Source organism: Myotis davidii, unplaced genomic scaffold (assembly GCF_000327345.1).
Source record: "Myotis davidii unplaced genomic scaffold, ASM32734v1 scaffold534, whole genome shotgun sequence".
In the NCBI taxonomy this organism is placed as follows: domain Eukaryota; kingdom Metazoa; phylum Chordata; class Mammalia; order Chiroptera; family Vespertilionidae; genus Myotis; species Myotis davidii.
Genome location: NW_006286678.1, coordinates 5,894,777 through 5,918,077, shown reverse-complemented (window position 1 = coordinate 5,918,077; position 23,301 = coordinate 5,894,777). Strand labels below are relative to the sequence as shown.

The 23,301-nt window shown below is 47.7% G+C and overlaps 2 protein-coding genes across 3 annotated transcripts in view; both read right to left on the bottom strand.

The window, feature by feature from the left end:
* The window catches only part of VCP (valosin containing protein), a 17,071-nt gene extending 2,343 nt beyond the window's left edge, over positions 1–14,728 (bottom strand). The window contains exons 1-15 of the mRNA XM_006758541.2: positions 14,477–14,728; positions 10,040–10,151; positions 9,682–9,854; positions 8,478–8,620; positions 7,840–7,970; positions 7,196–7,327; positions 5,560–5,662; positions 4,600–4,733; positions 4,386–4,521; positions 3,707–3,819; positions 3,180–3,344; positions 2,961–3,083; positions 2,493–2,705; positions 1,993–2,301; positions 1,573–1,728 (exon numbers count right to left, since the gene is read on the bottom strand). Of these exons, the coding sequence (XP_006758604.1) occupies positions 1,573–1,728; positions 1,993–2,301; positions 2,493–2,705; positions 2,961–3,083; positions 3,180–3,344; positions 3,707–3,819; positions 4,386–4,521; positions 4,600–4,733; positions 5,560–5,662; positions 7,196–7,327; positions 7,840–7,970; positions 8,478–8,620; positions 9,682–9,854; positions 10,040–10,151; positions 14,477–14,493 (2,160 nt within the window). The 5' untranslated portion in view covers positions 14,494–14,728. The remainder of the gene's footprint in view (positions 1–1,572; positions 1,729–1,992; positions 2,302–2,492; positions 2,706–2,960; positions 3,084–3,179; positions 3,345–3,706; positions 3,820–4,385; positions 4,522–4,599; positions 4,734–5,559; positions 5,663–7,195; positions 7,328–7,839; positions 7,971–8,477; positions 8,621–9,681; positions 9,855–10,039; positions 10,152–14,476) is intronic.
* Positions 14,729–15,868: 1,140 nt separating this feature from the next.
* On the bottom strand, positions 15,869–22,492 carry FANCG (Fanconi anemia complementation group G). 2 transcript variants are annotated; one of them, XM_015560551.1, is made up of 15 exons: positions 21,826–22,492; positions 21,618–21,729; positions 21,323–21,413; positions 20,781–20,912; positions 20,359–20,561; positions 19,543–19,678; positions 19,267–19,397; positions 19,024–19,170; positions 18,740–18,891; positions 18,046–18,112; positions 17,510–17,799; positions 17,311–17,357; positions 16,963–17,118; positions 16,412–16,535; positions 15,869–16,255 (listed from the first exon to the last, which is right to left on the bottom strand). In XM_015560551.1, exons 2-15 carry the CDS (start codon positions 21,711–21,713, stop codon positions 16,150–16,152), a joined length of 1,878 nt encoding a protein of 625 aa, XP_015416037.1. In that variant the 5' UTR covers positions 21,714–21,729; positions 21,826–22,492; the 3' UTR covers positions 15,869–16,149. The 2 variants fall into 2 exon arrangements, with proteins under 2 accessions (XP_015416037.1, XP_006758602.1); XM_006758539.2 differs by having other exon boundaries at positions 21,618–22,492.
* Positions 22,493–23,301: the final 809 nt, after the last annotated feature.

Genomic DNA, 23,301 nt, shown 5'->3' with positions numbered 1-23,301 from the left:
TTGCTAGGGACTTGCCCGGCACTTGCTCTCTACCTCTATTTGTTATCTTACTTCTATCATTGACAGTCCCTCTAGGTTGTGGGCTGCTTGCCTGTGTTCCTGAGAAGCATCTACGGTACCAGTCTATAGAGTGTGTTTTCTTTAGTGAATTACCGGTATGTTTACCGGTAATAAACTTGCACTGTTTTATGTATATGTTTGATTACATACAGCCTTGTGACAGTTTTCCTGCATGTCATAAGCATTTGAATATAAATTAAAATGTTAAAATCAAATCTGATATTGTTTTACCTTTTATTTGGTGTGTGGAAGGTGTGCGGAAGAGGGGGTAGTCTTATACGGCGAGTATATAACAAACTCTGTATTTTGAGTGGAAATGTTAGGGGGTCGTCTTATACGCCCAGTCGTCTTATACGCCGGCAAATACAGTAGTTTGGGACAGTGGTTAAAGTGTCGGCCAGCAGAATGAAGGGTCACATGTTCGATTCCAGTCAAGGGCTCATGCCCCAGTCAGGGTGTGGGAGGCAACCAATTGATGTGTCTCTCTCACATCGATGTTTCTTTCTCTTTCTCTCCCCCTCCTTTCCACTCACTCTCTAAAAATCAATGGGAAAAATATTCTTGGGTGAGGATTAACAAAATATAAATAAGAAAAATATCAATGCCTCTGTGTTTACCACATCTGAATTACACCTTACCTAGTGGCGTCACTTTCAGTAGCATATGCCCTCTTAAATTTACCCAGGTTTTCCCAATTTTTGTAATCCTACTTAGCAGCAGATTATATGGGCTTATTTTCTTTATTCAAATTGTACTCTCCCTTTAATAACCCAACTCAAATCCTATCTTTTCCACTGAGAAGCTACTCCAATTGCTGTGAGTTATAAGACTCCTCCCTGTCCTAGCTGGTTTGGCTCAGTGAATAGAGCATCGGCCTGCGGACTGAAAGGTCCCGGGTTTGATTCTGGTCAAGGGCATATGCTCAGGTTGCAGGCTTGATCCCCAGTACAGGGTGTGCAGGAGGCAGCCAATCAATAATTCTCTCTCATCATTGATGTTTCTATTTCTCCCTCTCCCTTCCTCTGAAATCAATAAAAATATATTTTTAAAAAATAAATAAATAAAAGAGACTGCTCCCTGGGATTAGTTTATCAATAGTTTTTAAGCTTTGATGGAAGACGAGAGGGATGTCACAGACACCCTCCAAAAGGTAGAGAAAGCATCCATCCATCCATCCATCCATTTATAATTCCAGATTGAAGTTAACCCTCAGCTACTCTTTCTTTTTGATGCCCTGCTAAATGTCTAACTCGGATGATCTTTTCAAAACCATACAAGCTTCTAGGGCAGCGGTTGCCAACCAGTGGTGCAAGGTTCGAGGACCACTGCTGGTCTGTAAGGTCCGAAAGGTTGGCCACCGCTGGTTTAAGGAAACCTTTGGAGCAGCGTTCGCAACTGGTGGCCAGTGAGGTCCGAGGTCCGAAAGGCTGGCAACTGCTGTTCTAGGGCATGGTAGGGATTATCCCCCAGCACCCCATGACTGGCACATCTGGGGAAAGGATGCAAACTCACCATGGCTGATGGGTTGGTCTGCCTCTCACGGTCTCGCCTAATCTCACTCTCGATGGATTCACGAATGGCCAGCTTACAGGCACGTTGACAAATCTCTGTCAGGTCAGCTCCAGAGAAGCCATTAGTCATCTTAGCCAGGAACTCCAAATCCACATCCTAAAAGTAGAGTATCTTAGCATTTATTCTCTCCTCCCATGACACACAAACACCATCTCTGAGCCACCACAGCGCTCCCAATTCTGATCTGTCCCATCTTTCACCACTGTTTTATTCCAATTCTAGATTCTCCTAACACCCATCTTCCATCTTTACAACCCCAATCCCAGAAATCCCAATGAAATCTTGTCTGGAAACCAAATAGCACCCCACACTAGCCTGAGGACTCATAGACATCCCCATGGCCCATGATCTTGCACCTGCCTTGGCAACTGGAGACTTGCGCAGGTTGGCCTTCAGGATGGCAACACGGGACTTCTCATCAGGTAGCGGGATATAGATGAGCTGATCAAGGCGGCCAGGTCGCAGGATGGCAGGATCAATGATGTCAGGCCGGTTGGTCGCGCCAATGATAAAAACGTTCTTTTTTGTGGACATGCCATCCATTTCTGTCAGGATCTGGTTAATAACTCGATCAGCAGCTCCACCACCATCTCCAATGTTACCACCACGGGCCTTGGCAATTGAATCCAGCTCATCAAAGAACAGTACACAGGGGGCAGCTTGGCGGGCCTATGGGAGGGACAGATGGACTCAAGCATTAGTACACTGGTCTCTCAGACCTGAGAAGGAGAATAAAGAGACCTTCACTGTTCCAGCTGAGCTGCCAGGGTGAGATGTTTTTAACTCTCCCAAAGAAACAGCCTCTATTTCTATCTTGCCTTCAAGCAAGTGAATAGATAGCCCAACTGCTTGTAGCTCACCTTGTCAAATATTTCTCTGACATTGGCCTCAGACTCTCCAAACCACATGGTGAGCAGCTCGGGACCCTTGATGGAGATGAAGTTAGCCTGGCATTCATTAGCAATGGCTTTGGCCAGTAAGGTTTTCCCACAGCCAGGAGGCCCGTAGAACAGCACTCCCTTGGAGGGTGTCATGCCAAACTTGAGGAATTTGTCTGGGTGCTCCACAGGATACTAGAAGGAAAAAGAAAGAGGGTTCAGGGACACCTCTACATTTTGAAAGAAACCAAACAGAAGCCTACCCTTACCATCCCCTGGTTTAAGAACCAGTTTCCCTAGCAGGCTCCTTTAGTGCCTCAGACCTGAGAATAGCAGATTCCTGAATTATTTTCTTAAAATTCCTGCAATGAATGTGCCAACATCCCAAGACTAGCCAGTTCAGTTACAAAGTATTGAAGCAATGACTCATCCTGAACCAAGATACCCTACCTGGACCAGTTCCTGAAGCTCACGTTTCACATCCTCCAGGCCCCCGATGTCCTCCCAGGTTACCTGTGGCACCTCCACCACAGTTTCCCGCAATGCTGATGGGTTGCTCTGGCTCAGGGCCCACTACAAAAAAAAAAGAAGTAAAATTGGAAATGAAACTTGCAAGGGAAGGCATGAAAGTGCACATGTGTGGACCCAAGAGGGCAGTGCAGTCCTTACCCGGAAGTCATCCATAGTTACTGCCAGGGAGTTCATGACCTCAGCATCAATGGTTTCATCCTCTAGGTCAATAAGGTCCATCTTTTTGCGGATGGCTTGCAGAGCAGCCTCCGAGCACAAGGCTGCTAGGTCAGCACCCACATGCCCATGAGTCTCATTGGCTACCTGCAGAGAGAAACTCTACTTACTATACTGTCCCTAGTCCCTTCCCCTGATTCCTATTTCTGGGTCCTCCCAATTACTAGAAGACATAGCAGTCCTTTCAGAGGCTAGATTTAAGTATTCAAACCTGGACTTGGGGCCTGGAAATAAAGCTGCCCTAACAATTCTGGTTTGCTCTAATACAATGTCAACCAAGAACATGCCAACTCCAGTTTCCTGGACTCAATCTCAAATCACTTTCTTTTCTCTGCCCCAAAATCAGAATCAGTCTCCTCACATCTTAAGTTTATATTCCTAGACAGTTCCCTTCAACTGCTTGGAAATAGATATCTAAAACTCCTGGTCAGCTCTCATCACTACTCCACCTGTTCCAGGTCCACATCATCTGCCAGCTTCATGTTCTTGGTATGGATCTGAAGAATTTCCAAGCGTCCTGTAGCATCAGGGATTCCAATATCTACCTCCCTGTCAAAGCGACCTGTGGGACAACGCGTGAATTTATACAGGGCTTACTTCTGGTCCAAAGGGAAAAAGGGATAGGCCTAATGTGACCAACCACCCTAGTTTACACCCAGGACTGTTCTGACGTTAGCCCTCAAACTCCCATGTGTCCAACGTCCTGAAAAACCCTTCAGTTTCAGGCATACCAGGATGGCTCAGACAGGGCATGAAGTCAGGGAAAGGACAGCTGGGCCCTTTCACTACAAAGAGCTTCAAGAAATGAGCAGGATTAGATGATTTAGATAAATGACAGATGTGGGATTAAAAAGATTATAAACAAAGCCCGGCTCAGTGGTTGAGCACTGACCTATATGAACCAGGAGGTCATAAGTTCTAGTCAGGGCACATGTTTTGAGCTTGATTCACAGTAGGTGTCCTGCAGAAGGCAGTTGATCAATGATTCTCTCATCATTGATGTTTCTTTCTCTCTCCCTTCCTCTCTGATATCAATAAAAAAACTTTCTAAAAAGGGGAAAAAAAATTAGCCCAGTTATGACCTCCCTATGAGCAAGGACAGAGTTTAAAGAAATTTGGGGTCCTTACCAAATCGCCGTAGGGCTGGGTCAATGCTGTTAGGTCTGTTAGTTGCTGCCATGACGATCACATGTGCTCTCTGCTTAAGGCCATCCATAAGGGTCAACAACTGTGATACAATGCGCCGTTCCACCTCCCCATGGGTCTGTCAGGACAGGAAATCTGGTCAGAAGTGAAGTCAAGACCTTTCAACCCCCCACTAATCCCCTGGGTTAAAGCCTACTTTTTCTCTTTTGGGAGCAATGGCATCCAGCTCATCAATGAAGATAATAGCAGGAGCATTCTTCTCAGCCTCCTCAAAGGCTTTACGAAGGTTGCTCTCAGACTCGCCAGCCAACTTGCTCATGATCTCAGGACCTGAAAGGATTCAGAATAGAGTCAATAACAAACTATATCCTTCCTCATTCCCAAATGAAAGCAGCTATTTTGTTTACTAAGACCAGAGACAGGTCCTGGATGAGAAGATGGTAGATAACCTCTGCCTACTTTTTCACAGACTCTATTAGCCACTATCCCAGGATAACCAAGAGGCCAGACTGGAGAGAAACCAAGGGACCTAGTACACCTGTCTCACAGTTGAGCTGAAAGTGTGAAGATGATAGAAGATGCTCTAGGACCTCTGGCCAGAGCAGAAGCAGCACACCAGTTGGACCTCTAACAGCTAAATAGCATTCTTAAAGATCTAGTTGACCTTCCCCCAAACCCTCTATAATAAATAAATGTTTTCAGCCTGTCTATAATCCTTCTCAAAGAGGGATATATTGGGGGCACAAGAGGAAAATATCTTTCCCTTGTTGCTTACTTGTCTATAATGCATCCCAGCAGAAAAAAACATGCTAAAGTGTACACAAGAAGCCGAAACCGGTTTGGCTCAGTGGATAGAGCGTCGGCCTGCGGACTGAAGGGTCCCAGGTTCGATTCCGGTCAAGGGCATGTACCTGGGTTGCGGGCACATTCCCAGTGGGAGATGTGCAGGAGGCAGCTGATCGATGTTTCTAACTCTCTATCTCTCTCCCTTCCTTTCTGTAAAAAAATCAATAAAATATATTTTTTTAAAAATAAAGTGTACACAAGAGCATGTGTGCAAATGAATGTGTCCATGATTTTATCCAGCTCAGGAGACTAAGTCATGCTAAGCTCAGAATTACGTCCAGCCAAACTCACGGTGAACCAAGTTTCCTACCATTGATCAAAAAGAAGAAGGCCCCCGTCTCATTTGCCACAGCTCGAGCAATCAGAGTCTTCCCGGTCCCAGGAGGTCCATAGAGCAGGATTCCCCGAGGAGGCTGAGGACCAGTACAGAGAATATAATTAGGTTCTGACTCCCACTTTCTCCCAACCCCATCCAGCCTAACATGGCTTAAATAGGGTTTTACTGAGGGTGAGGATCACAGCTCAACCCTGATACCAGTAAAATTGAGTCCTTAGCCATAGCTGCTGGGAAGACAGCCTATTTTAGGCCACACTCACTCCCCTTATCAGCAGGGAAAATACTGACAGAAGGCTGACATCTATAATTATAACTTGCACTAGAAGCCCGGTGCAAGAAAATTCGTGCAGGGGTGGGGGTGTTTCCCTCAGCCCGGCCTGCACCCTCTCCAGACTGGGACTCCTTAGGGGCATCCCTCTCACAATCTGGGATTGCTGGCTCCTAACCACTCACCTGCCTGTCTGATCGCTCCCTAACCGCGCCCCTGCTGGCCAGATCGGCCCCAACTCCCTTCCCTGCCAGCCTGATCGCCCCCTAACTGTTCTCCCCTGCCGGGGTAATCGCCCCCTAACTGTTTGCCCCCCCACCAGCCTGATCTCACCCCGAACTGCTTGCTCCCCCACCGGCTTAATCGCCCCTAACCACCTCTGGCTAGGCTCCCACCACTGTGGCTTTGTCCAGAAGGAAGTCGGACATCCGGAAGATGTCCAGTCAATCTGGTCTAATTAGCATATTACCCTTTTATTAATATAGACTATTAGTATAGATAGGAAATAAAGGGCAGAGAAAACCAAGAAACTAGTGCAATCGAGTCTAAAGATCCTGGCATTAGACAAAAGCAAAAGGCCATTAGTCCAAGAGCTTGACTTTACAAGGGCTAAGGACTAGCTTACTCAAAAGAGTGTTGCCAGAGCCGGACCAGCATGGCTCAGTGGTTGAGTGTGGACCTATGAACTAGGAGGCCACAGTTCGATTCCTAGTCAGGCATATGCCCAGGTTATGGCTCAATCTCCAGTCTGGGGTGTGCAAGGAGTGGCCAATCAATGATTCTCTCTCATTACTAATATTTCTATCTCTCTCTCCCTTCCTCTCTGAGATCAATAAAAATACATTTTCAAGAAAAAGTGTTGCCAGAGACTCAATCACTTCAGTAATCACAACCCTTCAGGATTTATTATGTTAGAATGCTTTTCCTTACCGCCAATCCCAAGTTTTCCTCTTTGAAGCTGTCTTTTCTGTGGCCTCATCCACAGGCAACACATGGGAAGTGCCCACACAGAAGATAGAGTTATTTATACGGAACATACTAGGGGAAGGGGTAATAATTTCATCTTCAGTATATCCCATGACATGGAAATGGTTGGAAAGTTCCATTCTAGACTAGCAGTTCTCAAATGTTTTAGACTCAGAACCCTTAACACACTGCAAATTTCCTTAACTTCTACTTTTATTGGGCAGCACTCTTCTAGACCGGTTAGCAAACTATGGTGAGATTTGTTTTTATAGGGTTCATAAGAATAGCTTTTACATCTATAAAGTTATTTTATATGTAGAATATATATATTAATCACCACCCTAGACTATATCCCTCAGAGTTCCAGATGCTCACCTTCACACCAATTGCCTTAAATAGGGCAGGATGTCTTAAAGGCAGCTCCACCATCTCTTTTATCTGAGCTAGCTGTTTCCTGCAGCCACCAATGTCATCATAGCCTACTTCATTCAAGGACTCTTCCTCATCCTGAATATGGAGGAGACAAAAGAGAAGGCAGGGATATTATTATCAGCAAAAGCAGAGTTTCTTCAAATCCTTCCACAATCTGGTGTGGGAAAATCTGCTGTAATTGAAGATTCTCCTCTAAGAGGACTGTGCCCCAAAGAACAACTCAAAATCCCAAGGCAAAGATTTCTAGCACAGCTTTCCCTCTCACACTATCCTCAGTCTTACTGGGAAGGGCTCACCTAAGACCTGAAGCTAGAATTTCCGGTAAATGGAAATTCCAGCTCCATCATCAGCATCACTTCTTCAAAATATAGTCCAACTACTTAGATCCTTTTGGTTCAAACTAGATTTTTTAAATTACTGGTATCAGATACTTCTAAGAAACACCTAAGCCCAGAAATGAAAAACTGGGAGGTTTCCCACCTCTGCAAGAAGCTTAGTTCCAAAGAGCACCCTGTCTTGATAACCACCACATGACTGTCCCACTGAATATCATATAGTCCAGTATTGGGACCAGAAAGAGGACTCACCTCTCGTTTGATAGGCTCCCCTTCACAGTGGATCACTGTGTCTGGAGCAACAATGCAGTAAGGGCTGGGATCTGTCTCCACTACTTTGAACTCCACAGCACGCATTCCACCCCGGACAAGGAAAATGTCTCCTATGAGAACAATCAGCACGAGGGCCGTTAGAGGTGTGAACTATAAGACTAAGGGAGAATTATTCATCAGAACCTGGAGTCTAGAATTCCAAATTCACTAGATATTGTCCCCACCCTCCATGATTCTGTTAAACATCAGGCAAGAAACGAAAAGCTAGCCTGTGAAGTTTCCTTTTGACTCTCAAGAGGGACAGTGAATAATTTGATGTGCCAGAAGCCCATAAGGTTTTGACTTCTGGGGTTTTACAATACCCACCAATGGTAGAGCTGTGCTAAACATTAAATACTCTGGACTGTAGCAGAGCCAAAATGGCCCAGAGATTTAAGAAAAGATAGGTTACTCTCCTGGAGCAGGGAGTGGGAATGGGGTAACAAGGGAGTGGGAAGGAGGGCAGGGGGAAGGAGAGAATACACATGTATACACACATATGAGACAGATGTTCTAAGGTTGACGAATACTCCCACAAACAGCCATCCTTAAGCTCAGTCTCTAAAATTGTCTCTCACCTTTCCGGATAGGTCGATAAGCTTCCAGGAAGTATGGCTTAAGGTATACCTCAAAGAGATTGCCAGTGATACCTTCCACCGTGTCATCGATGGGTAGCACATGGATGCGTTTGCCATACTTCACATCAGGGCATGGCTGGATGCTGAGGATGACAAGCAGACTCCACATTACCAACCACACTGCAGCCCCAATCACTGGGTGTCCGATAGGGCCTGGCACAGAGAGCTGATGGCGAGCGAAAGAGAAAAGGCAGGGATGGCTTTAGGTGAAGAGAGGCAGGATAGAGTGGGAATGAGGACAAAGGAACAGCCAAGCAGAACTAAGAAAGGTCACACTCAGGAAAGGGTAGAAGTCATTAGCAGGGCTGCCCGCTACCAATCAATGAACTAAAGGAAGACCCACACATCTGGAACCCCTACAAAGACGACAGGAGAGATAGTCTTCAGTGAGAGAGACCCAAGGATGACCCATTCTGGATATTGGTGACCCAATATTGAAAAGGGAAGTCTTAGCCTATTAAGTGCCAGGGTCAGAGAAATAGAAATGAAAAAATAATCTCAAGTCAGGTGGTCAGAACACCTTGAGAAAAGTGACTAAGCCCCTCTATGGAGGAAAGCTACACGAAACCGAGAATCTATAAAAAAAGAATCAGAAGTCTGATATTCATGGCCAGTTAACAGGTGGTTGGGTAGCAGTAGCTAAAGATGACTCCAAGATGAGAAAAGCCTCTTGCCTAAAGTTAAGTCCAAAATCACTCAGACAGCAGCTATCCTGGGTTTAGCTCAAACTATGCTTCTCTCCTATATTAATTTGGATCCTTAAAAAGACCCGCTAGGAGTTCCACTTCCACACCCACTCTCCCACCTCATTTGAGCCCTAACACAAATCATTAACACAGTAGTGAGGTTATTTGGCAGATACACATCCTCAAATGGCATCATAAACCAGGGTCTAAGGTGTGATAAGTTATACGTCTTATAGAAAATAATAAAGAAAAAAAGGCATTAAGAAAGTCATAGAAATGTTTAAAGTCCCAAGAAGGCAAAACCAAAGCCTAAAACCAATTCTGATACATAAGTCTTTCCATGGTTAGGAGGCTTCTGATACCTGCAGCTGCCAAGGCCTTCCTTCATAGGGGTCCTGCCTATAAGGCAGGCTATCTCTGGCCTCCCATCCCTGAGGGGCCAAAAACCCCACACACACCTGATAACATCCCCTAGGCGTACGCGAAGGTTATTCCGAACAACTCTATTCATTCGAATCTTCTCATCAGAACATGTGTCATCAGAAAGCACAATGCACACAGCTTCCCGCCTCTTCTTTCCTTTCAGCAAGACTGTATCACCTCGGAACAACTGCAGCTCATCCATCTTGGGCTGAGGAAACAAGGTTAAGGCCTTTGGGTCACTGGGCCAGGGGGTAAGCAGCAGCCCTGGAGGTTGGGATTCCCAGTAAACCCCATTCTATTTGTGGTCACTGCAAGAAAAATGAGAAAAGAATCCTGGGAAAAACCCTCAGGTTAAGTGAAATAAGGAAAGACCGGACTGTGGACCTAACTTACCTGGGACAAGGACACCACACTGTTGTCCTCATTGATGGCTTCATCGACAATTAACCGATTGGGACGATTCTTTTGTTTAAGAATGGCTGTTGATAAGTCATCACCTTTTGAACTACAAAGATAAAATGAAGTCAGTCCTATACTCCAACCTCGGGGACCCACCAATTTCTAAAACTTACAGTTGAAAAGAAATAGTAGATGAAGTGGAAATTCAGCCAAGGTCATGAAGAGTAATGCCTAGCACATATTACAGTTCCCATTCCAGCAGCTCTTGGATGCTAGTTGCTAGCTATAAAGCCCAAGGATCAAAAAACTATGGGGTGGGCGGGGTGGGGGGAAGGGTAAAAGATCAACCAAAGGACTTGTATGCATGGATATAAGCATAAAGAATGGACACAGACACCAGGGCGATGAGGGCATGTGCTGGGGGGTGGGGGTGGCCGGGGAGAGGCCAATGGGGGTTGGAGAAGAAGACCTATGTAATACTATATGCAACACTTTAAACAATAAAGAAAAAAACAACTATGACCTAAAAAGATGAAATACAAGTGGAGATTAAGTACAATTACAGAAATGAAAACAGTCCTAGGATAGAATAGTGGTTAAGAGGAGAGGCTTGTAGTCAGACCTGCTGGGTCTGAATTCCAACCCTGCCATTACTTAACTTTGATCTTGGCCAAGTTATTTAACCTCTTTGGAAGTTGATTTCCTAATCTGTGAGATGGGGATATAGTATATATACCTCAGGATTATTATCCTAAGTAAGATAATGAATGCAAAATGTTCAACACAATGCCTGGTACATGATATTAATGGTCACTACGATTAATTAGCACTGTAAAACAAAGCACAATACCTTTCTTTGTTAGCCTTTTTTTGGGGGGGGGGGGCGGAGAACATTTATTTATAAAATCACAGAGGTAGAAAAAGTAATTTCTATAAGAAATGGGTTTAGGAAATAAGTTATAGAGGTAAAGGAAGGGCCCTTGGACGCTTGGGAGTGAGGAAGCTAATGGTATCGCTCCTGAGGGCAAAGGGAGAGAGGAAAAGGGAAAGGGAAAGGCAAAGAATGATGTTAGCTAGACAACTTCTCTTAGGACTCAGTGAGGCTCCAAGTACCACCAAGCAAGGCTGGGGACAATGAAGCAAAATTAGAACTACCCTCCTTTACTGGCCAAATCTGCTGAGTGCCAGAGCTTTCTATATACCACAGAAATGTCAAACTTAAATACCATCATATTATAAAAAACACACACACACAGAAACAGGAACAGATCTGGAACATTCAGAAAGAGGGCTAAGCTCAAACAGCAATCTCTGTAGACACACAACTCCATGGAGTTGGTTCAAAAGTCAAAATCACCCAGCTAGAGTGGCTCAGTTGGTTGAATGTCATCCTGTGCACCAAAAGATTGCCTGTTCCGATTCCCAGACAGGGCACATACCTGTGTTGCTGGTTCTATCCCTGGTTGGGGCACCTACAGGAGGCAACTGATCAAAGCTTCTCTCACACTGATGTTTCTCCCTCCCTCTCTCTAAGCATGTCCTCAGGTGAAGATTAAAAAAAAAAAAAAAAAAAAGTCAAAACCAAGAAATGCTGAGACATGGAGCAAATCCAAATCCCTTTCTCCTAAATCAAGGTTGCTTGAGTCTAAACCACGTTAAACTGTCCAGTTTCGCGCTGGTCAGTGATGCTCAGTGGTTAGAGTGTGGTTGACCTGTGCACCAAAAGGTAGGTTCCATTCCCAGTCAAGGGCAGGTACCTGGGTTGCAGGTTCAATCCCTGCCCCCGTTTGGGCACATGCAGGAGGCAAACAAGCCATGTGTCTCTTTCACTTTCACATCAATGTTTCTGTTTCTCTCTCTCCCCCCACTTCTCCCTTCTCTAAAAAAATCAATGGAAAAATACCCTCGGGTGAGGATAAACAAAAAATAATACTGTCCAGTTTCAATTATTTTCTGGACACCAATTTTTTAACTATCTTATCTCCAGCCTTCACTAACTCAATTTGGTGGGCCCTCCCCCTTTGAAGAACTACGTCCTCTCTGTAAGGCTCAAGAAAACATGGGCCTTACTAATAGGGAGACCAGATAATGGAGGAAGTGAAGAAATACATAAAAAAAGAATGTCTTCCATGGATTATTTCTCCATTCAACAAATTAAGGAGTCTATGTATTATATGCCAGGCACTGTTCTGGGATCCAGGGACTTGTCAGTCAACAAAACAAGACAAAATAGTATTCCTATTAGAAATGTCTTCACAACTTGCAAGGAAAGAGATCCCTATGCTCCAGAATACCTGCTGTGGAGTTATGGGGTTTACATATTTTGGTCCTGTATACCCAAGAGAAACACAAATCCCATTCTCTACTATAACTGCAAATTTTCTGCTGATCCTCTTACACAGGTTGCAACTTTAATCATCACCTTTAAACTAGTTTCCAAAGAGTGGAGTTTCCTAGGCTTAAACTTGCCTCCCCAAACCCAAAACTGTGGCACTTTGGGCATAAGCTGTAGAGTAGACAAATTTTCCCAATCCTTATCAACACCCTGGAGGGCAACCATGGTCAATGTGACATCTGAGGGCAATTTAAACCCATCAATTCTCCCTCACACTTCAAAATACCCTCCAAGGGCTGCCCATCTTCCTGCTTAACCTATAGAACTGGTACCGAAAAAAAAAATACTGTTGCCTCTAAACATTGGTTTGTGTTTTAACTCAAGGCTACATTCTAAAAATACCTCCAATCTGCCTACCATTCCAGACCCTGGCATTGGAGATGAGTGGTATACTCTTCCCTTAACAGGGATGGGGAACATCCGGCCTGAGGGCCATAAGGCCCAAGAAATCATTTGGTCTGGCACGGCCAAGGCATCAGGGGTGAGTTAATTAAATGTTTGACCAAATATAGCAGGCTAATCTTTCAGGTGGTTAATTTTGTATGGCCCAGAAATGATATTATAAACATCCAAATAGCTGTTGACAGAAAAATGGTTCCCCACCCATCTTAAGATAAAGATCTTTAATCCCACATCTATCTACTGAGATAAAAGGAAGGAACGTCTAAAAGAGAGAATTCAGCCTGAACATCACCTAACAGCAGTCCTGGAGGCTCTTTGGAGACACCATCTATTGTCTGCTGCATGAGTCAGGCCCTTTCCAGAATCCCAAAGGACCACAACTTGGAGGGAGTTCAGGTTCGAGTCATCGAGAGGATGACCTAGGGATTGGAAACCATCTCTGCTGCCAGGTTCCAATAATTTTGGATTTTTAGTTTTGAAAACAAACGACTGGATAACGTAAATTTTAAGTATTACTAAGTGGACCTTTTAAATAGATAACTGAGTAATACTTCATCTGGATTCAGAAACTCGAAAATAAAGGAACACACCAAAAACAAAAAGTCTTTTGGAATCAGGAAGGTGATTTGCATAGAGGAGTTTCCATAGGATGGCGGTGTCTCCTGCCTTCCCCCCAGTAAGTAAAGCTCTTGATTCTAAATTCAGTGGACAGAGGGGCCAGGCTTTATCTGATGCTATCCTCCGGGTGCAGGGCCCAGGATTTCTCAACACAGCAGATTTGGGGGTGCGGAAACCGTGTGTTTTGGGAGAGTTAGAGCAACTCTAACCTACACACACACCACGACAGGCTGAAATCTAGTAAGGCCTAGAAAAGAACTCACATTCGAACGTTTTGCAATATATAGTAAAGAAAGAAAGAAGTGCCTTTCTCTCCGCGCCTATTTCATGCCATCAAGGGAAACTGGCTCAAGCTTTCTCCGGTGAGCAAGGCCAGAAGCGAAACGCAGGGCCCACTCTCCCCCTCGCTACTCCGGGGCGCAGGATGCTAACCGCAGCCCGGGCGGACTCGGCTCCCAAGTGCCGAGAGCTCCCCTGGGCTCGCCGGGCCCCCCCGCTACGGCCTCCGCCTCCGGCTCCGGCTCCAGCTCCGAAGGCCTTCCCGGGGCCCAAAGTCCACGCCCACCGGGCCCAGTGAGGGCGTTGGGGCCTGCTCTCTCCCGGCACCAAAGGCCTTCCGCGGGTGGTAGGCCGAGTCGCAGGGGGGTCGGGGGCGCTCCAGGCCCCAGGGCTCCGCGCCGGCAGCGTGGGCCCGCACACCTCACTGGGCCCACATGGCCGTTCCAATGGAGACAATCAGGTCGGCCGGGCCTGCATGACACAGCACGATCCGGCCCAGGCCCCGACCCGGGCCCAACGCAAACCCCGCCTAGGGGGCGCACGGGTGCGTAGCGTGGCCCAGCCGGCCCCTCCTTCGCTCCCGTCCTCTCGTCTCCTTCCTTCCATGTCTCCCTCTTTCCCAGTCTCCACCGCTTAGACGCGCCCACGGCCAGGCCCAGCCGGGCCTACCCAGCGCTGAAGGGCCCCCCGGTGCGCGCCCCCGCGGCGAGCGGGCGGGCACGCGCGCACACACTCACTCCGCTCCGGAGGCCATGGCGCCTCGGCTCTCCCGGGCGAGGTGGCGAGCAGCGGCGACAAACCCGCAGGCAGCCTCCCTGTCGCTTCCTCCCAGCGGCACCCGTGCGGTGGGCGGGCAGGAGACGTTGGCTCCTGATCCGCGAGGAGGCAGCGGCAGCGACGACTCGAACGACGGCTACAGACGCTTCACTGAGACTGAGCCGAGAAGAGCCGAATCATCGGAAGAAGAGGTACGCTCATCTCAGCCAATCAGCGCCTGCCCTAGGGTCTCCCGCCCGCCTCTTGGCGCCTCTCCCCAGCAACCCACGGACCAGAGCCAATCAGAAAATTCGCTTTGGCCTGGCTCCCGCCTCAAGTATGCATCGCCACGTCAATTGGCTGCAACGCTACGCTTCCTCGACGGATTGGTATTCTCAACCAATCAACAAAAGGAATGGGACCAGCTCGACTGGCGGAAGGAGTGTTCAATCTCTTAGAGGCGGACTCTCCTACTTGGCTCCAGCTCATTGGCTCCTGAGTTTATCCTGCTGGAAAAACCTGGCACAATGGATTGAACCCTTGTATTAGTCTGGTATTATTGTAGTATTAACCTACACATCTGTCTTCTTCCAAAATGAGGATTCACCCTAACCCCTCTCCTTGCTCCTTCAAAATGCTAATTCAGGCCACCCCTACTCTGGACCCTTTTTAACTAGCACTGCAACTCTCAAACCACTCTATTTTAGTCATTGCACCCTCTGGTTAACGCTAGTCCGGAGGCTTTACAGTTCTTTACACTTTTCCTCTTATCACTGGGTATTAATATTAATGATTTGAGGATGGAGGGCACCCAGTCCAGAGAGAGGTCAAAAGGCTACCAAAGAACACAGCAGATTCAAGAGAGCCCAAAGCAACAAGAAAGTTGCATGCTGAGTTGAAGTCTTTGGGCCCAAAATACCAGCTACCCCTGACTATATTCAACAGGCAGTTTTGGTAGCTCTTAACTTGATTCATCCTTCAGACACATTTGACTGAGGCAGTCTACTCCCAAATTCCTAGAATTTGGGATTAAGGAAGGGGTGGGAAGTCACTCTGAGAGACTCAGGTTTGCTTGTCTCTCCCCTCGAAGAATCAAATACCTGCCCTTGTCATGGAAGGCCTGCCTAGACGACCTTCCAGACCCACCTCCACTCATTCTGTCAGCTCACACAGGATGTTGTGGCTTGGGGCTTTGCTTTTAGGCAATAGAAAGGGCTAAAGTCTGCTTTCTGAGTAAGGATTCCTCTAGCCCTTTCTTCTACCCCAGTCCTCAAGTCATAAGGTAGATGATGTTGGGAGATGGCACCTTAGACAACCAGCACTCAAATGAACCAGACAGCTGTGTATGTAGTATATGTAGTAGGCAGACAAGAGATAGATATGAGATTTTACTCAACACAAGAAAAGGGGAAACGGGGAAAGGTGCTATGAGCAAAGTCAATGCCTTGTTGGAGGGAGAGGTGTCTTTGGAACCAGGTGGCAATAACTAGGCCAACAATTTTTTCAGGCATATCACCAACCTTTCAAAAGCTGTACTTATATAGGAATGGTCATCTCCAAACACATTCCCCAAGGATGGTAAAGCAGAAAGCCCTCCCCACAGAAAGATGGCCCACTGGGGCCCCAGCTCAGATTCTTTTAATCTTGGCAGCTACTAGTCACAAGGCTCCAGCAGAGATGTCCGAAAATCTTCAAGAAGGGTTTCCTGGTCAGGAGGACGAATCCAGCTCAAACAGGTTTCAAGGTACAGGGGGAGAGACCTGGAGAGCAAGAAGGGTGAAGCCTAAGGGTAAAGGATAGGCAGAAGGTTGGGCAGCCCCTCCCTCCCTTTCATTCACCACCACCCACCCCAATAGGCCCAAGGATTCCAGGACACCAACTGCTCCTAGACCCACCCCAGCAGGCCTCAACCTCACCATGTAGCATTCTCCTGTGGCAACTTAGTTCGGGCCTCCAGCCTCCGCCAAAGAGCAGTGGCCTCATCCCTCCGATCCAGCCTCCTTAGAGTCTGAAGCAGGTGAAATGAAGCGTCTCCATTACCTGTAGTCCCACCCCAGAATACAGAGTCTTAGAACTTGACCCAGTCTTAGGCATCATTTTATAAGAGGGGAAACTGAGGCATAAAGCAGGGAACTGTCTTGCCTACAGTCACATACTAAACCAGGAGATTATTCCCAATCATTCCTACCCCTAAGCACTGCCTGCCCAGGATAAAGGGCTCAACTAATTCTGCTCCTGCCCAACACCATCATTGTCTGTGTGTCTGAGGACATTGGGACGACTGGGAACTCTTAGAGGCCTTCATACACACTTGTATATGTCTGGTGTACGTCTGTGTATATCCCTAGTTATATACAGCGCAATCCCATTCACCCCTCCCATCTAGGGGCATCACTCAGTGCCTCCCTCATGAGCTTCTACATCCTTGTGCATCTATGCACAGCTGACGTCATGCAAATACACATACCTGGGCACACCTGCACACTGAGGAGGAAGTCCTGTAGTGCTCTGGTATCCTGGCCACTGGCCACCCATTCTAGTCCACGACTAATCAGGGCAGCTGCCCGAAGCTGTTGTAGTGCCACATCTGACATACACCCCTGTTCACAGTTGGAAGCAGGCCCTGGGGATCCCCAAAGTCAAGAAGTGAGTTATCAGCCACAAAGTTACTAACTAAAACCCAAGTCCCCCTCTATCTCTTGTGTCCGGAGTCTCTTTCTCTTAAATCTCCTGTTGGGCTGGGACACGTGTAAAGGGAACTGATATCCACTACCACCACTTCCAGGAGGGAAGAGGAAAGCTGAGTCTAGATCACCTTGTTCTTTATCCTTAGGTATGTACCGGAAGAGCAGCTCAAGGCACCTGAAGTGGGATACAGAACAGGGGTAAAGAGGAGTCCAGCTCAGAAGCTCTGGGGTGAAGAGGTAAGAATGGAGCTCACCAGTTCAGGTCCCAATCAGAAAATTATCCCTCCATACTTCCCCTAGGGCCCCTGGTTGGCTTCCTGGGCTCACCGGCTAAATTCACTAATTGCTTGCTTTGGGTCCCCTAGTTGCACCCAGGCTTGTCCCTGAAGCAGGTAGGTGGCAGAGACCCAGGGCGGGCAGTGTGGTGACTCCTTGGTTCCTTTTCTGACATCTTTCCACAGCCAGGGCATTTTTGGAAGCAGAGATGATGTACGGCTCAGCAGCTCTTCACATATGGTTAAAGCATCCTGAGCTTGGCCTGCCTGGATCAGTGCTGCTGCCGCCTCCAAGAATATCTCAGGCATACATGGCCCTCGGGGGCAGGGGGGTGGAGAAAACTGGGGTGGGAGAAAGATCCAGTGAGCCACCACCCCCAACATCTGGTACCACATGGAAGCCACCCATTGCTTGCTGCCCTGGATCGCCTGTTCTGGGAAGCCTTCCTGGTCTGCCCCCTTTACCCACTACACTGGACAGACAGAACAGCAGAGGTAAAAACACAAAACAGAAATCCTGCTCTATTCCAAAGGAGACTCCAACTCTATCCCCACCCCAACTGTAGAGAACCTTGAAGATATACTCACCTTTGGCTCCCAGCCATCCAACAACAGGGCCAGTAGGTCCAAATAATGCTCTACAGCATCCTCTGTCCTGAGGAGTCATAACCCATGAGACTTACATTAGATCCTTGCAGGGACCTCCAAAGACTCCTAGCTAAGGGAGGGATGCTCAGGGTCCTGGGGAGTGGGTGGTCTTGTGGCTCCAACCTTGACTCAGTATGGATATACCCTCCTTACGGAATGAATTTGGGAGGACATTTCAGAGTTTTAAAAATACAGGTTAGTACACAGACAATAGAGGGGTGGGGGCATATGCTGGGGGACGGGAGTGGGCAGAGAGAGGTCAATGGGGGGTGGGAGGGGAAGGAGACATATGTAAAACTTTCAATAATAAAGAAAAAAAAAACAACCAGCCTGATTATGTGATCTCCTCCCTAAAATCCCTAAAAAGGGCTTGGGGCTCTTTTTTAACAAAGATCAAACTCCTTGCTAGAAGAGACTTGGTTTCTCTGCTGTTGCATAATAATAATAATAATAATAATAATAATATACGGGTTAGTGTCTGGGAGAAGAGTTCAGGTCCCGTGGCAAGGCAGGATGTTGAGGAGTGGGGACCTAGGTCCTGCCACTGATTCATTCATCCCTCTGACACACAAGAACAGAAACAGAGGTATCAGAAGTGGGAAGAGGAGCTCGTGTGAGCAAGGCAGGACTTCACCTTCCCGTCTGTAGACATCGGCTTGCTAGCAGGTGTTTGACCTGGCTCAGTGTGCCACAGTGAAGGGGTGAGGCTGGGTCAGGTTGTGGGAGTAGCAGCTCTACCTCAATAAGAAAATGGGGGACTTCAGAGCTAGGAGTGACACTCAAGGCCTGAAAGAGACAAAATAAGAAAGTATATCTATAATCTTTCGGAGCCATGCTTCCTTCCACTTATACCTTGACTTATTGCCTCACACGAGCACCCCAGCAAGCCCCATATCTTCAACTGGAATAGTTCCTTACCTCAACCAGAAGCTCCAGACTCTCCAGCTCTGCTGCTGTGTTCCCCAGTTGCTGATACAGCCTAGAGGCCTCCAGAAGCGGGGGACCACAGATTAATCCCCCCTTCAGGGCTGCAATCAAGTAGAGCAGAGCTCTCTGTGGATTGCCCTAGAGGAGAAGACGCAAGCCTCAGCCACCCTCACAAAGAAAAACGCTGTCCATATCACCCATGGTTTCCCCAACCCACCCTAGCACTTTCTTTACCATCTTTCGGAGACAGGTCCCCAACGCTGTGTACACCTGGACCAACACAGGCCGTGGGCATAGACCTGAGGCTGCTTCATGCAGGCTGCTCAGTGCCCTGGGCAGGTTTCCTACGATCAGCTCCTGGAGGCCTGAGAGCAATCAGGGTGTGAGCTTAGAGAGGCCCATAAGACACGAATTAAATAGACTTATATATAGAACATGACAGGAAAGTCATGAGGCTAGAAACCCCTTAAGATGGGGAACGGGGAGGAAGGAATGAGTGAGACTGCTGACCTTGGCGATAGGCAAATGCTGTCAGAAGGACATCCCTCAAGCCTTGGGCATCCTGTAGGGTCAATGGGTCATCTGATTCCTTAGCTGGGGGGCTCCAAGTTTTTAGATGGAGCAGCAGATCCTCAGAGGACCCATTCTGAGAGAGAAGAACCAAAGAGGATCCAAGTCTGTAACTATTTCTTTTTCTGTTTCAGTCTACCCTGGCTGGACCCTGAATTCAAGGGTCCTTCTGATCTCTGTTCCCCCAATTCTAAGAGATAGCTGTGGGGAAAGGATAAAGGGAGGAAGAAAAACCAATGATCATCTATTCTGGAGTATCTCCTCACTCAGGATAAGCCCGTGAGGACACAGGGCAAGGACCATGTTTGAATTATTGATGAAAAGACAGACTGGGAAGTGACTTCTGCAAGGACATGAGAACCCTACCACCACCCAAGATTATTAAGTGTATTTTTTTATTGATTTTTAGAAAAAGAGGGAGAGGTAGAGGGGGAGAGAGAGAGAGAGAGAGAGAAACATCGATTTGTTTTTCCGCCCATTTATACATTTATTGGCTGACTCTTGCATGTGCCCTGACCGTGGAATATACCCGCAACCTTGGTGCATCAGGATGCCGCTCCAACCAACTGAGCTACCTTGCAGGACATAAACTACTTTTAAAATGCTCCCAAGAGAATCCCTCCAATGAGCGACCAACCAGAGGAAGGTCACCTAAGATTCCTTGAGAGAACCTAGCAGCCTTTCCAGCACAAAATGATCCTGGGAGGAGTGGGAGGAGGGAAAAATCCCTTAGATCCAGGTCACTTCCCAAATTACCTGGCTGCCATTCAGGGTCTGCAGCAGCAAGGTCAGGTCCCCAAGATGGTCAGTGCTCAGCCAAAGGGCAGCCTGCAGGCCAGCCAGGTGGTGAAGGGCAGGGAGCAGCTCCGGCAGAAGGGAGGAAGCATGGAGGACGGAGTTCCACAGGCCCCTGAGCCCACATTCTAGGCTGGGCCCCACCTGTTTCTGGGTCTCCAACACTATAGAGTACACACACACACACACACACACACACACACACACACCTGAGATAGGACCTCATCTCTGGTGTTCCTGGTCTGAGGAGCACATGGGAGATCAGAGAAGGGCATCTCTCTTCATGGAGGTGGCAGATTATGTTGCTCCTCCCATCCCCCTTTCAAGGACTTAAACGCAGACTGAGGCTGGCAGGGGCATGGGAGACATTCTCTGGCCCTCACCTCTCTCTAGGCCCCTTTGGATATCCTGTGCCTGGTCCTCAGTGAAACCCTGGGCCAGGCTTGCCCTCAGGGTAATGAAGTTGCAGATGACCGTCAATTCCAAGGGGAGAACAAGAACAGCTGCAGGGAGTCCTAGAGCAACAAATGCTGGTCTCAGGGGCTGCTCCCCCATAAGAGAGTCCCTAAACACCCCACCTCAACCAAATGGCCTCAATAAAGAATGTACCCTTTAAAAAAGAAAAGACTTCTTGGACAGAGTTTGGAAAGGGCAAAAAGTTTTCCAGATTAGACCATTCTGGGAACCGCATCTTCAAATGCTGCTGTGTGTGTGTGGCCAGGAGATTCACTTGTACAAAGACATCCACTCCCTGTGTGTGCCTTAAACAGGCCCCCCACCCCCCATCCTGAATAATCGCCTCAATCCCAGAAATGGTGAAGAGGTCTCTGGCTGTGGAGGGGCAGGAGTGTGTGTGTTGCGGGACGGGAGTTGGGGAGAGGGGTGCGGGTTTTGAACTGACCATCCTGGAGAGGACCCTGCTTACCCTGCAGACTCTGAAGGAGTCCTCTGAGCCCTTCCAGCGCATCTTGAGCCAACTGCTGTCGCCTCGGAGACAGACCCAAGTCCTGAGCCACCTGCCAAACATGGGGTGTAGCGTCACGGAGAATAAGCCATTTCCTCTACCCCAGCAGCAGTGGCAAGGGAGGTCATTCTCCAGTCATTTCTGGCTTTAGGAGGAAGTCAAGCTCACCCCCTCCCCATTGGCTGGGGTAAGTCCACAGCAAACCCTCTTTCTGGTATTTTGGGGCTGCAAAGCGAGATCCAAGCAACCACGTTACCTTGGCCTGTCGAACTAGCTGGTCATTCTTTTCCCTCCACAGGTTCAGGCAGCTGGCTTGTGGCACTGAGGATCCCAGAGGGGTCTGATGGAACATGGCTGAGCCCGGAGACCTGGAGAGGGCTGCGAAAGGGTAAGCCTGTCCCCACCGAAGCCCCCACCCGAGGGGGCGGGCCGTGCACGCTCCTCGCGGCCCGGCCGACTCTCACCCTCGCCTCCAGTTGGCCGGGCCGGCAAGACTCTCAGCTGCTGTTGGTTGTCTCCGAGGCACACTCCCCCGCGGGAAACTCGAAAAAGAAACGATCCGGACACGCCAGTGAGGAAGCCAGAGGCGGGCCGGGAGCCGGAGGCGTGTCTCAGAGCGGAGTTCTACCGCTCGCCGTTCCACCAGCTGGACTCTCGCGCCCAGGCCTTAAGAAATCGATATTGAAAACAGAGCCCGCAGCCACACTTCCAGGTCTATGGTTTCCCCGCCCCACGCGGAGGGCAGGCCGTGCGATGCATTCTGGGAATTGTAGTACCGCCGAGAGAAGCTAGAAAAGTTCGGCCCGGAAGCAAGTGTCTCCAAAAGGAAGCGACAGGAGACCAAGGCCCTGGGAAATCGGGCCGTCCTTTTTCTGTTCACCATGGAGCATCAACACTCTCACCACAGTCGGCTCGACCGCCTGCAGTCTGCCTGCTGGCAGCGCGCCCTGGCCCTGTTTGTGCAGCCTGCACTGCTGCTCACAGGAATAGTACCTGCCCAATCCTTTCAGCAAATGGAGACAGGAGACTTGGATATCCGGGTGCAACAAACAAAAAACAACTGCGACCATTACCTCACATAAAATCAACTCAAAATGGGTAGGCCGGACGTCATTAAAATGAAAAACGCTTATGCGGCAAAGACACCGTCAAGAAAATTCAACCACAGCCCGGCCCACGTGGCTCAGTGGTTGAGATTCTATCTATAAACCAGAAGGTCATGATCCGATTCTGGTCAAGGACACATGCGTGGGTTGTGAGCTCCATCCCCAGTGTGGGGTGTGCAGGAGGCAGCTGATCAATGATTCTCTCACATCATTGATGTTTCTCTCTCCCTCTCCCTCTCCGAAATCAATCAAAATACATTTTTAAAAAGAAAGAAAATACAACCACAAAGTGGTAAAAAAATAGTTTGCAAACCATATATTTCATAATGGACTTGTATCCACAACATGTAACTCTCAAAGCTCAATAATAAAAAGACTTACTTGAAACATTTTAAAGCAGGCAGAAAAAACAAAACAAAACATGAACTGATATCTTACCAGAAAAGACACACGAATAGCTAAGAAGCACACAAAAAGATGCTCAACATCATTAACCATTAGGGAAATACAAATTAAAAGCACGAGATACCATTATGCACATACACACAAAGAATAGTTATAATAAAAAATACAGATAATACCAAATGTTGGCGAAGATGTGGAGAAACTGGAATCCTCATACATTAAAGATGGGAATTTAAAATAGTACAGTTACTTTGGAAAAGTTTGTCAGTTTCTTTAAAAGTTAATCATAAACTTATATGACCTAGCAATTCCACTCCAAGAAAATGTGGACGAAAGGGGCCACATGCTAACCTGACAAACTTAAAGGTCTGCATGGCAGTCTTGCAAACTCAAAGACCTAAAGTAACCACAAAGGATGGTCTAAAATTA